We start from the raw sequence: 21,980 nt of genomic DNA on the forward strand, positions 1-21,980 counted from the left end.
CGGGGTTACTGCGGAGGATACTTGTTGTTGGGGGTGGAGTGGGGGGTTCTGGTAGTGTTAAACCCTCCTCGGCCCGCATTGAAAAAACCTCTCTCCGTGGTGGCCGTACCATGGGATATCGATAGGAGGCAGCTCAATTCTCCCACCCTCATCCCTCCGTGGTGGCCGTACCATGGGATATCGGCAGGAAGCAGCTTTATTCCCCCACCCTCATCCCTCCGTGGTGGCCGTACCATGGGATATCGGCAGGAAGCAGCTCAATTCCCCCACCCTCATCACTTCGTGGTGGCCGTGCCATGGAATATCGACAGGAGGCGGCTCAATTCCTTCACCCTCATCCCTCCGTGGTGGCCGTACCATGGAATATCGACAGGAGGCAGCTCAATTCCCCCACCCTCATCCCTCCGTGGTGGCCGTACCATGGAATATCGACAGGAGGCGGCTCAATTCCTCCACCCTCATCCCTCCGTGGTGGCCGTGCCATGGAATATCGGCAGGAGGCAGCTCAATTCCCCCACCCTCATCCCTCCGTGGTGACCGTGCCATGAGATATCGACAGGAGGCACCTCTATTCCTCCACCCTCATCCCGGCTATTAGACAAAAACTGATGACTGTTTCAAGACTCGATTGCAATTTTTTATTTTATGTGAAATGCTGATCTGCTATGCATAAGTTACAATGTGTACCAGTGATTTAATACGTACATACATATTGTATTTTTTAAACTGTTGCAGTCTTTTTTTGATCTAGTGCTACATCGAAAAATATTTTCAGTTACATTAACAATGATTTGTATTATGGACGTTGGCCACAAAAACCTTCGCTTTATAGAGGTTATCTCAGAGCGAGGAGAGACCTCTATAAGTCGAATAATGGCAGTATTAAACCTCGATAAAACGAATCTCTGTATTAAGAATATCTCGATAAGACGAATTTTTTTCTTAGCCCTTGAAATTCGTCTTATCGAGGTTCGATTGTATAAGTTTTGTACTAATATCAGACCAAACGTTCACGAACGGGGTTAGATTTTCATTACTTATTTGCGAATATCAAGTAAATTTTTTGTGTAATTGTTTTGTGTGAGATAGATTTCTAAATATTATTGTTCTACATTCTATTGGTGTTTTAACTTGCGGTGACATTGCCAGTTGAATAATCTACAGACATGTTTAGTGTAACAAATCTTTTATGCTAACTATATAAACAGATTGTTCAGTTGACACAGTGAACTATGGTAAATCAAAAGGGACAGGACACTGCTAGTACCGATTATGACTCAATTGGAAGTTTGGATTTTAATTTCTCACTTTTCTCTCACATCACCTTCAACGTTTTACTGTTTAGCTCTGACTCTAAATGGAACATTTTCCCAGTGTTAGTCGTGTCACCTCACGCGTATCTCTGGCGGGCGAAGTAAAATGACTTGCACAGGAGTGTCTGATAATTGATTTATTTAAATTTATATCTTCGTTGTCTGATTAAAACGAAGTAATTGATTGTTATTCGCGCATTACTAGAGAAGGGGTCAATCAACAACATTAAGACCCTAGCTTACACTTTAAATAATTCGAGTGTTTATCAACGATTTTTGTTTTACTAAAATCTTTCAATTTCTCTCCCTGGTATTTAAAATCGACTATAAAATTAAATAATGTAAAATTAAATATTCCGCTACACTGTGCCATTGCCAACACATGCACAAAGTTCTGTGTAAATCTGTCCTGTAGTTTCAAAGTTATGAGTCACTTGGCTTTTATGTATGTAGATTGACAACAGTTTTCCATTGTTGCTTGCACAGGTCATTAACATCTTGAATATTTTCCAGATCTCTATCAATGTACAGAGCTGTGTACACTCGACAGTACATTTCTCGCTATTGCATGTAGCAGTTTATTCGGCCTTCCACTTTCGCCTGTTGACGTGTCACTCGTAAATTAGTTACTCTCGTGTTTCATCCTCAGTCCGTCTTGACGCACGGATTGTTAGTGTCTTGACTACGATATAATTTTAATTGCATTTATCCTATGTTTAAAACTTAACTATAAACTGTTAAATTCATAACCAGGGTAATATTTCATTTTAATGCTCTGAGAAAGGTGCCGCTTTTACATTATCCTTCATTTCACTTTCATTTGCTCAATTTCCCGTTGACTGTATTGAATTGTTTAATGCTAGGTATTCTCCCACATGTTATTGAAACCCTTGAAAAACTTAACAACTAGACCTTTTATGTCGGCTATTTTTCACGTTATTAATGTCACGCCATAAACGATAGCAAACTTTGGTCAGATTCTCTTGTGATTTTAAATATTCGTAGTATACTATCACAAAAATCAAAGAACGAATAGAAGTGACCTAACTGAGGGCCCACGAAAAGCGCCTCTATAGAGTTTTAATTGAACATTGATGACTCACTAACACAGTTTGGATGCACCATACAGAAATAGAGGTGTACCACATAGTTCCACCCGAGCGTCGTTCTAGAGAGATCAGGAACTGTGGTGTCTAGTTTACTATTTAAATACCCAATCTCGCTTGCGGCGCCGCGACCGTACAGCTACCCACCCGTGGATATTGTCACTATAGTCGATTCAAGTAAACCGTTCACTGATCTAATGTGACGTCTTTGTAAAACTACAGCCAAAATATTTAAAGTAATATGCATCAATATTAACAGCGAATTAAACAGAAATTTCAACTTATATCTACAAATGTGTCGTGGTGATCTGGAGTAGGAGTGTAGCTTTAAATGTGTTCATCTCCACACACACATCCTAGCTAATGCTAAATACAAGCCGGTGGATACGTTGCTGACAGCTAATTGGCTGATAATCATCACATGTCCCGCTTATGTGACAAACTTGTCATGTTGCGGTGTGTCGTTTCTGAGTTCACTCCGACTGTCGATAGTTTAGCTCATCATTGAAAAAAAGACGTTAAAATTCAATCGCAAATACAAATAATATAATCGAATCTGAATTAATTAATTTATATCACCCTTCATCCCATTGTTAGAGATATACAGGGTGTATATTATGTCTGGAAACACCCAAATATATCCTTTAATAATTTAAATATAAATTTGAAACCTCTTACAATCGTGATAGAGATTGGGCATCTACTTTTTGGAACAATGTTTTGTTATGTCACACCAACGGGGGACGTCCTGCCGAGGGTATCGTGAATATTCTTAATGGAAGCCTATACCTTGTGATACATAATTTTAAAGGTAATAGCTTACTGAATTGAATGCCACAAACCGCATCTCAAAGGAATTATTCTATCAGAAAATAGAGCATTTTTAGTATTGAAAATTTACTGATGTTCAACAATGTAATTTTAACATGGTTCTTGCCACAAAATGTGTTACACTAATTTTTTAGCATTTTTTAAAATGTTCAATTAAAATAAAATAAACAATTTATTTTTAAGCTGGTTTCATTAGTACAAATTTACCAGTTTTTATTACAATGAATAAAACTTATGAGTCACTTTCTCTGATTACTTATGAAATCCATTAAGAATATTCACGATACCCTCGGCAGGACGTCCCCCGTTGGTGTGACATAACAAAACATTGTTCCAAAAAGTAGATGCCCAATCTCTATCACGATTGTAAGAGGTTTCAAATTTATATTTAAATTATTAAAGGATATATTTGGGTGTTTCCAGACATAATATACACCCTGTATTATTATACATGGTGTAAAAATGTCCCGCGCGGGTTTGATAATTCCCGAACGAATACAGGCGAAGCAATAAAACTTGGTACATCATTTCTGCTCCTATAAATCTACTGTTTTAAGTAACTGCTTGTCTTGACTCAAGTTATGTAACATAGCTCAAGGTGTACTTAGTAAGATGTACATCAGGTAAAGTCCAAAGACCAACCTAAAATAAGTACTTTCTATTATAATAACTGATACCAGGTTTTTCCCTTTATCATTCATCTTTGCTAAACAACCCATTTTATAAAATGTACATCTTGGGCTATGCTTACGTAAATTGTTTTGTCGATCTCCCTGTCGTCCATCGTTCATTGGACGTGAAGAGTCATTAACTACCTTAAAAACAATTTCTTAAGTCCAGTGTTCATTTAATAAGTTTTAACTTATACAACTTGAGCTAAGAAAAGTATATTAAACACACAACTTGAGCTAAGACAAAGTATATTAAACCACCTAAACAAGGAACTACATTGTAAATTATTCAAATTTTAAACCAGCGCAATTCTTTTAAGAGATAGCATTTTTTGGCCGGATTTGCGGCGTTGTAATAAAGACCTTTATTTTGATGTACTACACGACCTATGTTCGCATTGAAGATTTCCTTCTGACTCCACGTGGGCCATCCCCCTGACATGACAAAAATGGCAGTTACTAAAAACAATATATTTATAGGTGCAGTAATGATGTAACAAGTTTTATTGCTTTCCCTGTATTCGTTCGGAAATTATCAAGCCCGTGCGGGACTTTTTTACACCGCGTATAAACAATATAATAAAGAAATAAATGAAAAGAAAGAAAATTAAAATCAATATACATAAATATTTAATTACGATAAAATTTAAGGCATCCGAGCATCAAAGAAAGCACAACTCTATTTTAGTTACACTACTTAGAAATGACTAAACTGTGAAGACAGATGTTTATTTAGATAGGAAAATGTCGATCCTGAAGTATATTGACAGTGCATGTGCTTATGTGTCGACTGACGGGTGTGTCACGGCTGCGTCACCGTCACCGCCACACTTCCATGTAACAACTTAGCTGTGACACAGCGCGAGCGCGGCGCTCCTCTACAGATTTGTAATTCCAGTCGAGGAATGTCTCGTCTTGCTCACCGCAGACTGTGACTTGTCAGGTGTGACTAGATCACTACGTCCAAATCGAGTCGTAATTCCGGCGCTCAGACTTCGCTAATCACCAACATCGGGCACGCCTTGTACATGCACAAGTGCAAATTGCAAAAAGAATCGGTAAACATAACAACGAGCATGAAACACGTTTAGCAAGCAATAGTACTAGGTCTATCAAAGTCACTGTTGTTATAAAAGTATGCACATTATTGATAAAACTACGTGCATTACATCTGAACAAGTCAGAATTACGAATGCTATTAAGAAAGAAGATCATACCCTTAACAGTTATGGTTTGTTTGTGACTAACTGCGATGTGACGTAACCATGTATTCGGAAACACTATAGAAACATTCATTGACAAGATATTGCAAAGTTTCTAGAACTTTTTATACGATCGCTCTTCTCTCAAGTGGAGTGGCAGGCGATTATACTGAGTAACAAACGAGTAGTATGGGGATTTTTTATAAAATGTAGTTCGATGGATCCGTATTGCAGAAGTGATGTATTCCTTGTCAAGTGTTCATGAGTATGGTTTCTGGACTTGAACTTATTAGGGTTTTGCTTGACGTACAAAAGGCTCTGAAAGATATAAAACGCAGGCAGAGCTAATATGTTAAGCGATTGAAAATTAAGTTTACAAGAATCGTTATAGGAGGCCCCTGTCAGCAGTCTGATCCTCTTTCGTCACAGGAATACCTTGATTGAGTCGCTGGAATCACCCTAATTCTCAATATGAGATGTGAAACTGAACATAGACAAAATAGACTTGTTTTATAGAAGTACACTTTACTGCATCTGATAACGTCACAATAGCGTACAATGCTCTATTCAGTTCGGTTGTTAAGAGGCTGATACGCTGATACGCGATGCCAGGTTACGTCCGTCGGCCAACGTCACCGCGATGTGTACCGGGCCACTGGGCAGGTCCACGCCCACGCCACGCCATCACGCGCAGTCAGTGGGAGTGGAAATCGTGTAGGAAGTTGTTTTGCTGAATGTTTAATTAGGCGTTCCGCTGTTACCATTAACGCCAACAAAAACTGTAGATGTACATCGATGATCTGAAGGCGACAGCCCGAGCTCAAGTGGTTCTTAAGTGATGATGGATCACTTCGCTCAGTATAATGCGGCGCTCCTGCCTCTACCGAATAGGGACTAGAACAAAATCACCAAGCAAAGTAACGGTTGTAGGAATATGGTTACGTAATGGATATTGTAGAACGTCGTTGCAGTGAAACTTTTAAAGTTTTATTTAGTTTCTTGTACTCTTCACTTGATTTGACTATGCAATGTTTTACCGCGTACGAACGATCCCACGGCAATACACCACAGCGAGCCCCGCTCTCGTCATTAATTTCATCGACCATTAATCCTCATTAATTTTCCATTGATTTACCAGCACTACAGTAAATCTTCTGAGGTAATTCTTGAACGTTATCCTGTCCACCGGTGCCCTCTGTAAAGTCGACCTCGTATATTTTATTTTGTTAATGGGGTTTATTGTGTCTGGGCCGGTATATAGTTTTGGGTTTGTACAGTTTTCCGGCAGGGAACAAAACATATTGCACCATTCTTGCAAATCTTTTCTCGAGAAGGAATATTCTCTTGCCCATAAGACTATTTATTTCCCTAGGGAAATCATAACACAATAAGAAACAATACCAGAGTAAGTAATTAGGAATGTTGACGTGTAACTGAATGTGTTTTTGTGCAGAGTATTTTGTTTTTGTAATTACGTTTAGTGGCAACACTGGTTAATCATTCTACTGTTCAATTTTTGTTTCAATCGGGAGTAAACGGTAAGGTTTATATCCAGTCCCAAGGTTTTAGATGGCCGAACATCCTCCACGTATACCCAGATATGTTGATATCACAACTACGAAGTACCAAACCCTCCGCCCATCATTGTTGGGTAGTAAATAATATATTTTGACAAAGTTGACATTTTCGATTACGTTTTTCAATTCATCATTTAAGTGCAAACTATTTTTTATAGATTTAAATAAATTATTTAACACATACTGTAAACCCTTTCCATGTGTATATTTCTCAGGAGAGGTATTTAAAAATACCAATTGCAAGTCTGGGTGTTAAATAATTTTTATGTTTTGGCGAGTTTTATCAAATTTTAATTCACGATATAATCATGCAAATGTTTACATTTCTGTAATTTCTTATTTGCATATGATCTTGTATGTGGCATGATTTTGTGTGCGTACTGTATGAAACGTACCAATCAACTCACACCCGAATATAGTTAATTTAATAGTTGCGGGGTCGAATATGTGAAGTCATCGATGTGTGCAAAAGCGTAGAAGGGTTGAGGGTTGTAGTTAAACCACGCCCTGTGTTCGGCTAATGTTCTGCACACATCCACACCTTCTGTGTGATTAAATACAGTTGCTGTATAACACGAACGTGATAATGTGATTGACCCGTTTTAGACATCGGTTTGAGTCCATGCCAACAGGATCGGAGATAATAGTGGGTGGAGATCCTTACGGGGTTTGAAAGTGTCTGCCGTTCGTGATATTACCTTGTATTCAAATCCAAGTTTTAACCATTTAAGGAATTGTCATATCTCGGCCTCGTATATTAGTACGGGATGTTTTCAATGTAGGTGACTCACCTTCCTCTCGGCAAAGAAGACGGAACCACGTGTGAAGTGGGAGTAGTGTGGGTCGTGGGTTATCAGCATGCCGTATACGAGTACAGTGTGTGTCTTAATTCCACAGAGCATGATGCATTGTGTGGTTTTATAGCTTTGGAGTTCTTTAAAAAAAGTCTTACCCCTGTCCACTACATCCAAGAGTTGTAATGCCTTACATTTACATTAGATATTTGAAATTAAATTGACCGACGCTTGTATGTAACAGTTTACAACTCTTGCACCATATCAGTCGACCTCAAACTGTGTCCCTTTCCCTTGTGTTTGGCCGTAGCGTACAGGACTTCTGTAGAGGCATCCAACTGTCTTATAGCAGCCCAATGGCATTTCTGCGATTTTAACAAAACACTCCTCGTTTCCTTAGTTAAAACGCACTGTTAAAAAAGCTATACACTACGAAAGCGTTAAAAGCAATTTGAATCCGTATTTTATACATTTGAAATGGTCTTGGAAACCTCTACATACCAAACTGAGAGAAAAGGTTTACGGTTTAAATTTTAACACTGTTATTATGGAGCGAAATTCGTAATTGCAGAATAGCCGGTCCTCAATATTAGGCCATGTTTTTATGTATGACTGAATTTCTCCAATGTAAGCTGTACCCCAAGGCGGCGGAGGATCCTAGCCGATTTGTACCGCATGGTCAATGTGTTATAAAACGTAACTGCAAGCACTCGCTGAAACACCCATGTTCGATTTACCATCAAACGTTGGTCCGTGAATCTTACCGAATAAATCCTGACGCGACTTCGGTTTTATTTTTATTTGGCAAGTCGCTCGAATGCCGCGTGGACGGCAGGATAGGGATGCACAGATCGGCCGCTATTGTCGGGAACGTAAATGTGATCTTCATCGGTTTTCCCGGACACAAATGGAAGTCGCGACGAGGAGGCCGAGGCCGAGCTGTCAAAGTAGACAGTACCACATCTCTATATTAGGCACGCCGGCAGAGCGGCTTCCCACTCATAGCTCCTGTCGTCTTGCCTCACGTCCGAGCTGGGGGAGAAGGGATTCTCTCTCTCTACTCTTTAACTACAATAAAACAATATCAGTTCCTCTCTCCCTTAAGTCCTGCGGCGTTCGCTCGATTATTTTAACGACCTACTACCAGCATAAAAACTGTATTCAACCAGATCAAAGAAGTCGACGCTTATCTTTAGAACTGATAACAGTTTGTAAACGCCTTAGATCTTCTTCTCGATATTGATAAATGCTTAATTGACTTTGAAAACAAAGTGCCTCTGAGTTCGTTTAACACGAGTTGGACATTAGATGTTTCCTGATGAAGTAATCTTAACAGATTGAATACAATACGCAGAGCGTGATACTGTTGTGTGATGGGGTGTAATGTAGTTGTTTAGGTTCGGGATCAAATAATAAGCAGATTATCCACAGCGCCGCCATGACAATCCTGTTATTCGTTCTCAGATCACCAGTATTCGACATCAAAATTATGAACAAATAACCTCAAACGAGTTTGTTCACGTGTTAGATGAATTTAGTGATTCTTATTTGATACCTTGGGTTGTCATTTTGTGTGGCTTACCGTAAATACATAGAAAATTGCTGATAAGGGAGTATTGTCCAGGCTCAACTTAATTATCTTGTTGAGTTTTGTAAGTGCTGTGTAATACGTAGAACATGCTTAATACATTCAGGGATCCCTCTTGTTCTGCTATTCCTATTGTTTCCAAAAAAAGTCCTTCTTTGTCCTAATTTATATAACATTGATCTATCTTTCTACCATTTGCTTTCTCCTCAGTATGTAATATTGGAGAAAGTATTGTTCAAAATTTTGAATTTTTGGTTCCAGTTAGAATATGGAGACCTTTTCTCTCCTCACTGACTAAAATAGTAATTTCCAAAAATTGCATTTATATGTATAGGTGTATCATATGGTTGCGTCATCTACTGTGACCAAACTATCCACACTCTGTTTTAACTAAATCCAACAAGCTGTTTAAGTTGATGAATTCATATTTTGTTTTTCTATTTTTTAATTAAAATATTTTATTTTCTTCACCTAAAATAGTAAAATTCTAAAAATTGAAATGCTCAGAAAAACTAAATTGTTATTGTTTATTATACATGGTGGCCCATAAGTCAGTTGTCACTTGCAATTTTATAAGACGATGTTTGTATAGAACAATGTGGAAGCCACTTTGAGCACCTATTGTAGGTTATATACTCTTTAAATTAATAATTAAAAATAAATAATAATAATTACATTAATAATACAGTACTTTGTACAAATAAAGTATTTGTACTTTTCTGGTAACTATGTATTTTCATTTCTGACAACTGACTTATGGGCCACCCTGTATATTACATATTATTAAAAACTGCCTAGTGAAATTACAATTTTAATGATAAATGAGTACATATTCTCACTAACTTGTATATTTGGTTTACTTGCATTGAACATTGTTTATTAAAACTGATAAAATTGTTAAACAGTCCTTTGGGCATTTACAGCAAAAAATGCAATACAACCAAGATTTATGCCTTTTATGAGTTTTGTTTTATTTCCTCATTAAACTCATTACAACGTGTAATAATAACCATTTCATAAATATTCTTACAAAAATTTACTGTTGGGGACATATTATCTCTGGCTCCAAGTTGATGACTCTGATGGAAGCTCTAAAACATAACAAGAGATCTAAGATGATATTCAGTTAGATTAAATACAATTAAGATGGAGAGTACTAGAGATGGATAACTATCACTTCCGCTAAATTGGCAACTCTGTTTCGAACCTCTTAAACGTGTTTGTATTTGAAAGCTTATCAAATCACACTAAGTTTGAGATAACTACACTTGAAATTTCTTTAGGTAAAATTGTTTTATTGCTTGAATTGGATTTTAGAAATTATTTTGGACACTGTATATGTATGTATATGTGTATATATGTAATACTATTTCGTAGATAGGTTGTATCATACTGTACTATGAATGAAAGAAAGTTTGTGTGAGTAGTTGGTACTAGTTATTTATTTTGTAACTTTGTGAATGAGATATTTGAGTTAATTTGAAAAATAAACTTTGTATTGAATGGAACGAATAAGTAATACAACTAAATGAGATTCTAATGCTTTTTTTTGTACCAGTGTGAACCGAATAAGAAGCCTATCAGATTTTCAACACTGCAAGAAGCTGAAGCATCTATTTGTTCGCAAGAATGACATCCGAGACCTGAACCAAATCTGTTACCTGCAACGCTTGCCAGCGTTGTCAACACTTTGGCTGGCAGAAAATCCGTGTGCAAGCAGTCCTGGGTATGTCAACTGCCGTGAGCTTATGGTGAAGTGACAAAAGTAGAATCTAGTGCCTAGACCTAGCAACATATATTTGAGGTGAATAAACAGCAGCTATCTAGTCTATTACATATGTTAAACCTGCTGAATATTTACAACCAATACAATAGAATATGCATGGGTATTGTGAGATGCCATTAATGTTTTACTTTATCAAGTATAAACTAGAATGAGGACTTGATAAACATATTTTATTTTTTGGTTTGCCACTTCAGATTAAGCTTTCTCATTTCATTTGCTGTAAAGCAAATTGTAAGTTTCTCAGTTTATAGATTTGTTGTTTTGTATGCACATTTTTTGTTTTGGTTTGCCAATTCAGATTTAGCGTTTTTCATTCCATTTGCTGTAAAACAAAATTTTATATTAATGGTTGTTTTATTTAAGAATAAGTCCATAACGTTAATTATGGTTGTGCACACTGTCTTTCGTGGTTGGCAATATCTTCTGTTATTTCTTTCTGGTTACTTAACTCACTCAAGTAACATACAAGTATCTTCATTTGATTTCTTGGTCTTAGAGCTTATCTTTGTTTGTGTTTACGCTTGATGGCAGAAATTAAAACCTAAAAATATCAACATTTTTATTTTTAAAATACATCAATTGAAGAATACAGGAAAAAGGGTTTAAGAATTATTTTGCCAAACTCGCTGAAAATTCCATTTAAACTTATAAACTTTCAAGGAAAGTGTATTGTCTTAATGTTTTTTAGTGAACATACCACCGAAAATAATGTTATACTGACTTGTTTTGAGTGAAAAATAATTATTTTGCTATGCAGATATCGGTTAGCTGTACTAAAAGCTCTACCAAACTTGGAGAAGTTGGATGATGTGGCAGTGACTGCAGAGGAGCGTACAGAGGCGCAACGACAAGGCACGTACCTTCCACATCCTGACCATGCTGATTCCTACATAGAGCCTGCTGTAAGTCAAAGTTCATTTCAAATATAATTTAGGATTATAGACATTCTGCTTTAATTCCTATCTTTAAATGTGAATATCTTCTATGTTTGTGTCTTCAACATAAAGTAATCATTCTGAATTTCTTATTTTCTGTGTACAATTTTAGAGTCATTTTGTAGTTAACATTTTAATGTCATAACTAATTTGCCTGTTTTAAATTGGTTCTGTTGATAGATGAGAATAACTTTTATTGACATTTTGTCTGAGCTTGCTCTTTGCTTAATATGACATCATAAAGTACTGTCCTAACTCTTTATATTTTTGTGTTTTATTACTAAACTTAAAAATGTAGTTAAAATATTTTTGTGTATTTAGAGAAACTTTCAGGAGTAACTACTTTTCCATAAGACGTTTCAATTGAAATTGACAATCTTTTTGTAGTATTTGATACATTATGCCATTAGTAACCATGCAGTCAGAAACCAATTGGCCTGTAAGTACCACACACTTCCTATACCAATCTTCTCCAGGTATACTTAAGTGTTCTCTGAACACTTTTTAAAGTTCACATGATCCTACAACTTTCAAAAAGTAAATTTTACCGGCTACAAAGTTAGAAATGGTGATAATGTGCCGAATCCGTGGTTTATTTGTAGTAATCTTAGTTTTTAACCTATGTGTTTCATTACATCTAAAAGAAGTAAAAGTTATACCATTCGTAGCAAAATATGTCTGCCGACCAGAATCAGAAATGTAATGTCCTGTAACGTTTACAAAATTTGCAGACACATGACAGTAATCTGGAGTCAAGCTCGTCTGAAGAGATAAAAAATAAGTTAGCGATGATGAAGCTCAAAACGAACTCTTTGCATTGTCTCAACATCAGAAACAACTAGCCTACAAAATATAGTGTAATCTAGTTGAAGAGGTAATCTCATTGCTTTATCAGGAGCACAATTGAATGCACTACAATGTTTTAGGCATGATATCAGAGCACGGTGGAGCAAGCACATTTAGGAGTCAAGTCTAAGGCAGCATCAGATTTCTTACACAGCGCTAAGAGGAAGGCGAACCGGAGCTAAATTCTACTTTAACATTGAATTAACCCTCCCTACCATAGCTATGTTATGTGTAGAAAACTCAGTTGCTCTACCGCACTTTAGGATTATTTCTAAAACATTGTAGTGCTCTCAATTGTCCAACAGATGAGACTATGAGAATACCTCTTCAACTATTTTGTAGTCTAGGTTTCTCTGATGTTGAAACAATGCAAAGAGTTCAAGAATCAAGAATCATTATATTGTCGTCCCCCATTACAATGCCATGACAAAGTCAAAGAAATTAGATAATACTAGGTTTAGCACTTATGGTCATAAGTACATGTCAGAAAACATAAAAAACTAAATTAAAATACAATGTCAATACTGCCTGATAACATCTCATCAACAGAATAAAAAGCTTTTTTCTTAAGCCATCTTAAAACAACATTTTTTAAAACTTTACACGTAATATCTCTACAGTCTAATGGTAACTTATTGAAGAGCTTTTTCCCAATATACAAATACATTTGCTGGGTTTTGGTGAGTCTAACATATCTTAAATCTAGAAGATCTTGGTACCTTGTATTATAATTATGAGCGACACTTCTCTGGTTAAAAACATCTAGATTTTCCTTTACATATACCAAACATTGAAAGATAAAAATACACGGCAAAGTAAGTATACCGTGTTCTACAAAAATAGGCCTACAAGAATCACTAGTACTGACATCAAAAACTGTGCGTAAGGCCTTCTTTTGACATAAAAAAACCTCCTTGGCACCACTTGAATTGCCCCAAAGTAGGGCACCATACAAAAGGTGGGAATGAAACAGCGCAAAATATTACTTAGTAACTATGGTAGAGCTAGTACAAATTTTAAGTCTTTTCAGTAAAAAAATTACTCGAGACAGGCGAGAACAAAGAGCATCAGTATGACTTCTCCAAGTAAGCCTAGAATCTAAATTAATTCCCAGTAACTTTATTGATTTATTGTCAGAGTATTTCCTTAAAATAAAAACAATATGCTCCGTCTTATCCTCGTTAACATATAGGCAGTTGGCATCAAACCAGAGGTAAGACCTTTCCCTCATATAATTTATTACTACAGAATTAATGTCAGATAGCTTATTAGAACACATTAGTGTGGTGTCGTCAGCATAAAGAACACTCTTATTAGGTACAAAATTGGGAAGGTCGTTGATAAAAACTATAAACAGAAAGGGACCCAGGACAGAACCCTGGGGAACCCCACTTTCAACCCTTCTAAGATCAGATCTTTGATCACCAACTTTGACCAACTGGGATCTATCTAAAAGATATGAGGACAACAGTGACAACTCGTTGCCTCCAAAACCATAGTAGCTCAATTTCTCAAGCAATACCTGATGGGGCACAGTATCGAAAGCTTTGCTTAGATCTAGTAATAAAGTGCTGGCTTCCTCACTATTTTCAAAGCTATTCAAGATAAAGGATACAACACTTTCAACAGCCTTAACAGTAGACAGATTTTCTCTAAAACCAAATTGGGCAGATGAGAGCAGATGATTCTGCTCAAAATAACATTCCATCTGAGACTTAATGATACTTTCGACCACTTTAGATACAACAGGAACCAGCGCTATAGGTCGATAATTACTAATATTAGATCTATCCCCTTTTTTATATACAGGCACAGTTAGAGTAAGTTTCAAACAATGTGGGAATACACCAACTGCGAGTATCCAATTAATAAGAAAAGTGAGGGGATACAAGATTACATCTATTATTTTCTTTAACACAAAGTTGGAAAGACCAAAAATATCTTCAGATTTTGAATTACTGAGCCCAGTAACAGTTTTAAAAACATCATCAGAATTCACAAAATTCCATTTAAATGGCAATAATAGAGGATTCTTTATAACACTAGACTCTAAGATATCGATGGCACCAGCTAAATTCAAGTTAACGGCATTATTACCTTTTACATTATTAGAAATATTTACAAAAAAATCATTGAAATCACTAGCAGATATAGGAAGCTCTGTCTGTAAGTTTTTCTTAGGTGTACGCCCTGTTTCCAGATTAATGACATTCCAGGCAGCTTTACAGAGGTTACGTGATTCCACGATATAAGCATCGTTGGCATTTTTCTTAGCTAGATCTATTTGTTCCCTATAGAACTTCTTAACCCTTCTGTGGATTTCACGTAAGGCAGGATTGCTCTTACATCTACTATGACTAATATCTAAAAATAGCCTAATCTGCTTTAAAACAGGAGTATACCAGTTTTTAAGTTTGCGATTATTATTTACAGTATTTTTGGCCACTTTAGTTTTAGTAGGACAACAATCATTAAAATTATGTTGAAGGACCTGCATGAAACAATCAAAAGCCACTTCAAGGTCATTTGAAACTATCACTTCAGACCAGTCAATGTTACCCAATCTGTACTTAAATCTATTAATACTAACATCATTTAAAACTCTAAAACTATACACATTTTTTCACACTTATCAGCTGGTAAAGCGGTACACGGTGACAAATAAGATAAATCAATATTCAACAACAAACCAAGGTGATCGGAGATGTGAGGTTGAACAGTTTTACATGTATATGAAGAAGGGTGGAGTTTGGAAATGAAATTATCCAGACAAGACTCCAGCCTGGTGGGAGACAGATTAAGACAAAAACAATCATAAGATTTTAGTGCATTAAGAAACTTAACTGTATTTAAGGTACTCCTATTGGGGTCAATATTTATGTCCCCAGCGATAACGACCTTATATTTAAAGAACTTAGGACTATTGCAGACAAATTCAAGAAGTTGAGACAATCTATCAGTAAAAGTTACAATACAAGAGTCAGGTGTGCGATAAACAGATAAAATCAACAAATTAATAACACTAAAAGAGATCATAACCGCTTCAAATTGTTTCTCTTCACAGAACGAATCAATATTTACAACAGAAAGAGAATATTTAAATGAACTTCTTACAAAAATTGCAGCTCCGCCATATGGAGTAGATCTACAGAAACTAGCCGCAAGTAGATAGTCCATAGGTGTATAAAGTTGTATTTCGTCTTCTATGCACCAGTGTTCATTGACACAAAGAACGTCACAAAGTATGCGACTGTTAAAAACTTCAAGTAAATTCACCTTGTTCTTTATACATTGCATGTTAATATGCGCAAGCACAGTCTCAGAACGTGATTCAACCACCTGAGTAGCGGCACTCAGGCTAGGCCTATGACAATTAACTAGGCCAACTGAGGATTGGGTGACTATAACCCCGGGTTCGTTAACTGTCCTGATTCTAAAAAAGAGGGTTCCACTAAAGAACTTTTACGAGAGAATCTAAACTTACTTACATACGTCCCTGTAGACTTACATAAGTCCGGATCATACATTTTATCCCAAAGGGATAGGGGCACTCCAACTTTAAAAGAACTGTACCCAGGATACCTATTCTTCAGTTTAATAACCTCATAGTTACAAACAGCATAGTCATTCAAATACTGTCTCAAAGCATCACATTCCACGTCTTCAGCAAATCTAGATACAAACATATGTTTACGTTTTTCTACAACTTTCAATTTATCATTAGACACCACAGCACGTCCCGTAATAAACATTGATTTTTTCCCCTCAGATCTACGCTGTTGTTTCTTATATTTCTTGGACCTAACCTCAATAAAGTCATTATTTACACCCTGATTCACGGTTTCATTTTCATTGTCCCCATCCAAGTCGATCGCGTTAGCCGGTATGACAGAGGCAGAGACAGCAGAACTTGATGCAGAATTACCTTGCACAGCGAAAGGCTGTACAATTTCATCATGTAGCCCCTTCGGCGAGTTCCTTTTTTCCCGATTGATAAGCTCCACAGCCTTCTTGAGAACGTTTTTTTCCCTTCTGACTGGCATTCTATTGCTAGAAGCCAGTGGCCGTGGAAGGTCTGAAATTTCTAAGTTTCGACTAGCAGACAACACATCAGAGTGAACTACTGCTTTGGTCAAATTGCAGTTAGCGACATACATAACCTTACTAGTTACAGAGTTATTGTTGTCAATACCACTTGTTATAGAGGATGAGGAATCGGCATTCTCATTTATAGATTTTAAAACACTTGAATAAGAGACACGATTATTTAACAGAATGTCACCAATAACCTTAGAATGATTATTCACGATAGAGGCTAGCTTAGTATTTTCGGTTTTCACCATGTCTAACTGCTTGCTAATTTTCACTTAACCCTTTGAACGCCGATATAAATTTAGTCATTTTTTAGATTACGCTTATTTAAGGTGAAAAAATAAAAATGAAAATTCCTTAAAGCTAAATTTTTTATTCATTCCTAATGACTAATAGTCACACAAAAAAAGTAGATTTTACAATAATGTAATACTTGTATTAAAATAATCACATTTTTTCGTAATAATGGAATATTTCAATCAAAATCAAATTTAGGTTACAGAGTAATCAAATGCATGTGATGAAAAATATGAAATCTATGTACAAGGATAAGAAAACAAATAAAGTGTAATATGCTGATCTTGATTAGTTTTATAAGTTCTGATAATATTAGATTTATGCAGTTGTACGGTAAACTTCAAAACAAAAATCGGGTAGAAGCCATGGGGTCTCGGGACATGACTTGCAGCCATAATTACTCAACAGAAAAGAAACAATAAAATCTTTATTATAACACCTAAAACATGGTAAAAATAACTTTTTACAACTGTTTGTATAAGGAATGACAACGCAAGAACATTTCCCAAAGGCACAATGCGTGCTCCACTGACAGTCGGTAATGGCGGATAGTATCGTCATCGGCGTTCAGACGGGAGTGAGAGAACAGCTGCCAGCAACAAAACGATTTACTGTTTACCTACTGCAGCCAGCTGACAGCTGCAACTGGATTATTTGGTCAAGCCAGTACATTACTTTGTATTGTGGCTTATGTATTGAACTTATAAACTTCAAAAACAGTAATAAAATATATTTTTATCGATCGGCGGATTATTTCGTCTTCGGCGTTATAAGACCAAACAACATCGCGGATTATTTCGTCTACGGCGTGCAAAGGGTTAAATTATTAGTCAGATCAAAAATCTGATCAGTCAATATCTTGATATGAATAAAACATTCACAAGGCCCATTTTCTTTTTCAGAGTCACTAGGTGGTATACTCACGTTACTAGCACACTGTACCGGTTGAGGCTTACACTTGTCAAGTCTAAGAGATGTATTAAGTCTAAGAGATGTAAGAAGTCAGGAATGTGGAGAGCGACGTGAAACGGATGTCTGTCATTTAGGGAATCTAATAGTAGCAAACGACAACGGTGTCGTAATTGTAAGTCAAGTAAGGACCACTGAACTCACGGACAGCCACCTTAGCCTAAGAAAAAAATGTAAATAGTTTTTTAAATAGTAGTAGAGATTCTATACATAATAAGAGTAGTCCCAATGTTGTAAATAATAATAATATGTATACGTCTACCTTGAAAAGTTGCCTGGTTATTGGGGATTCGTTACTAAGATTTTCAAGTAACCAATGTGTATATAGGGGAGCTACTGTTGATGTAAATCCTGGTGCAAAAATTTTAAACATAAAGAGAGAAAACTTAAAGATTATGTTCAAGTCCAGCCACCGGTTATTTATATTCATGTCGGGCACAAATGATGTGGCTATGGGTTATAATGGTGGGGCTGGATATGATGGTGGTTGTGGCAAGAAAGAGGTTTTGCACAGGATGGCTGAGCTGTTGTATACTTGTAAGACTGAATTTCCTAATGCTAAGATAATTTTAAATAGCATCTTAAGGCGTCGGGATATCAATGACATAGCTCTAGATTATCTTAACGAGCAGTTGTTTTTGATGTGTAACAACTTTTAATGTTGAATTTATTGATCTGTACAAATTGTATTCGTAGGCACCACCTTGCTATAGACGGAAGGCACCTAAATAGGAGTGGCAACTTTGAATTGGGCCATATTATGCTCTCCACGTTACTAAAATCTACTTCTAAACGCTCACTTTCCGATTCGGTGGCTCCCATCCTCTCTAGCAATGCCCTGCAGCCCGTCCCTGTCGCTCCTAATCCTTTTGTGGCCTTCCTGTGGGCCCACTACTGGGTTTCCCCGTGATCCTTCACAGAGATTTCCCGTGAGCCCTCTCCTGTGCGTTCAATAGCTTCTTCGGGATAGGAAACGGGTCGTACGGGGTGATGAAGGCGATCACCTAGACACTCTTAGGCTGGTACATCAAAATGTCCAGGGTATTATGCCTAAACTGGCCCAGATTGAGGTTATGGTGGATTTGCTCTCGCCTCAAATCCTATGTTTCTCAGAACACTTTCTGAGAGAATCAGAGATGAATATTTTTGTTTTGTCTGGGTTTAGGGTCGTGTCCAGTTATTGTCGGTCCGTTAAGGGGCGAGGTGGCGTGTGCATCTTGGTTCACGAGGGGGTCTGAGGCATTGTCATGCTGTTGACGTTTCGAGATTTTGCAAGGAGGGCTCTTGTGAGCTGGCCTGTGTTTCAGTGGATTTAAGCGGTTCTCAATATTTAGTTATCTCTGTTTACAGACCTCCACATTCAGATTTCAGTTTAACATTGAATTGTTCTTTAATTCTTTAACTGATTGTCTTAATTCTATTTGAAATCTGGCGTAAGGGGGTCCTTATTGCTGGTGATTTTAATATTGACATGTGTTCTGATAATGAAACTGCAGACAACTGTCTCATTCTCATTACTTCTTTTGGGGCTTAGAGATACAGTAAAATCGTATACCAGGGAGTTTAATGGGTCTACGTCACTAATTGACAACATCTTTACGTACATCAATCCAAGTGAGCTGGTCACTCAAGTTGTCATATACGGCAGTATCGGACCACCATGCTCAGGTTGGTGATCTCAAGGTTATAATGTGTCTCCTATGATAAATACTCCTAAGTTCAAACTCAAACGTCAAATTTCAGATAACAGCATCCATGTTTTAAGACACTTGTTGGCAAATGAAATGTGGGCTAATGTTCTTAGTGCTCAAGATGTGAACTCCAAGTTCTCACTTTTCCTATCTACTTTTTCATATTATTTTAATTTAATTGCTCCTATAAAGAAGGTAAAATACCAGAAAACCAAATCTTTTACGAAGGTGGTGTTCAATAAAGATTTGCTTCAGCTCCAAGAGAAAGGTGATCACTATGTATTCTCTGACGAAACACCTTGGTTCTGGACATCCTTGCGAAAAATCTTACCGTGATCTTAAGAAACAGTTTCGGACTAGAGTTCGCTCTGCTAAGGCTGGGTTGGTTTATAAACACATCACAAAGGCCAAGAACAAAAACAGGGCCGTTTGGAACATCATTAAGGACATTCAGCCCAACAAAAAGTCCAAGGATTTTACCTGTTACTCCATTAAGAATGAAGTGGTTCCTTAGTGGTCGATCCGACTGTTATCTCATGTCAGTTTAATTCTTTCTTCACCCAGATGGGCGAACGTCTTGGAGGCGGTTCTTGGAATGTTGACGACCCACAACGAGTGTGTCATGCGATGCGGACAGTTGTACCTTCACTTTTCCTGTGGCCAACAGATGTTCGGGAAGTAATCGCAGTGGTTTAAAATCCTTAAAGCCCGGCCACACCTCAGGAGCTGATGGGATGTCTTCTCTAGCCTTCTGAAGGATGTTGCTGAGCAGCTGGCTTGGCCTTTGGCCCACATTGCGAATGCTACCTTCGAAAGTGGTGTATTTCCATGTATTCTAAAGCAAGCAATAGTTAAACCACTACTGAAAAAAGGGAAGCCCATATGACATCGAAAACTATAGGCCCATATCTATCCTATCAACGTTTTCAAAAGTCTTGGAAAAAAACTGTATCTTGTTCGTTTATTGTCGTTTTTATCGCATAATAATGTCATTTTTGAAAAGCAATTTGGCTTCAGACGGTGGCTCTCGACACTTGATGCCGTTTTTGATTTTCATCAATCATGTTTCTATTGCCTTGGATGAACGTCAGCATTCGTTTGGTGTTTTTCTTGGATCTCCGAAAAGCGTTCGATGTTGTCAATCATGGGCTCTTGTTATGCAAAACTACAAAAACCTTGGAATTAGGGGCTGCCGCATTTGACTGGGGTGTCTTCATATTTGATGGGCGTAGCCAGGTAGTTGAAATTCCCTTTGTTGACCACTCTGGTTGCTTGAGTCATCGAGTATCCTCTGTGAAAACAGTGAAGTCAGGGGTACCCCAAGGCTCTGTCCTTGGCCCAGTCTTATTCCTATTATTTGTTAATGACATCTCATCTAGTGTGGGCGGAGGAGGAAATCTGTGCTTATTTGCTGACGACACATCTTTCAATATGTCACATAAAAAATAGGGAAAACCTGGAATATGATATTTTTGTACAAGGCAGCTGTCTTCTTCAATGGATGGAAGAAAATCACCTTACTGTGAACACTGCAAAGACGACATTCCTGGATTTTAATATTAGAGCACCCATGAAATGGTGATAGTGGAAGTTCATCCATTATTTTAGGCGATTCCGTTATTAACTCGTCACAATTTACAAACTTCTTGGGTGTGATTTTGGACTCAAGCCTGAACTTTCACCTTCACATGGACAAGGTGTGTGGGGAAAATTATGCAGCGGCATATTTTTTATTACGTAGACTCTCCAGTTTTTCTAGTACTGAAATTCTTCTGGCTGGCTATTATGGGTGCATTTACCCACATCTTGCTTATGGACTTCCAATATGGGGCTCTGAAAACACAAAGACCCTATACATCTTTCGTTTGCAGAAGAAATCTCTTAAGGATTGTATTAGGGCTGGCAAGAAGTCAATCATGCAGGGGTTTTTTTTTCCGTTCAAACAAAATTCTTACATTCCCAAGCCTATACATACTTGAAACCTTAACCTTCTTTAAGAAAAATATGCACATTTTTTACCTCTGATTTTCCTACTCATTACAACTTAAGAAACTCCATCTGTATACCTGTACCAAACACCGTACCTCATTTTTTGAAAACCAGTTATATTTTTCAGCAATCAAATTATTTAATTAGTCTCCCACTGGAAATAAAAGCAGAAACTGTTGTTAGCAAATTTAGAAAAAGACTTAAGTGTTTTTTGATTGATGGAGAGTTTTACTCTGTAAGAGATTATCTAATGTACAAATAAGATGTTTAGTTATTTTATCTTTTGTTTTTAT

The 21,980-nt window shown here is 37.1% G+C and overlaps 1 protein-coding gene across 2 annotated transcripts in view; it reads left to right on the plus strand.

Annotated features, from left to right (window-relative positions):
* LOC124368787 overlaps positions 1-21,980 on the plus strand; it is a 72,784-nt gene that overhangs the window by 15,585 nt on the left and 35,219 nt on the right. For both annotated transcript variants that reach the window (XM_046826159.1, XM_046826160.1), the window contains exons 3-4: positions 10,641-10,808; positions 11,626-11,770. In XM_046826159.1, coding sequence (XP_046682115.1) covers positions 10,641-10,808; positions 11,626-11,770 — 313 coding nt within the window. The remainder of the gene's footprint in view (positions 1-10,640; positions 10,809-11,625; positions 11,771-21,980) is intronic.

Source organism: Homalodisca vitripennis, chromosome X (assembly GCF_021130785.1).
Source record: "Homalodisca vitripennis isolate AUS2020 chromosome X, UT_GWSS_2.1, whole genome shotgun sequence".
In the NCBI taxonomy this organism is placed as follows: Eukaryota; Metazoa; Arthropoda; class Insecta; order Hemiptera; family Cicadellidae; genus Homalodisca; species Homalodisca vitripennis.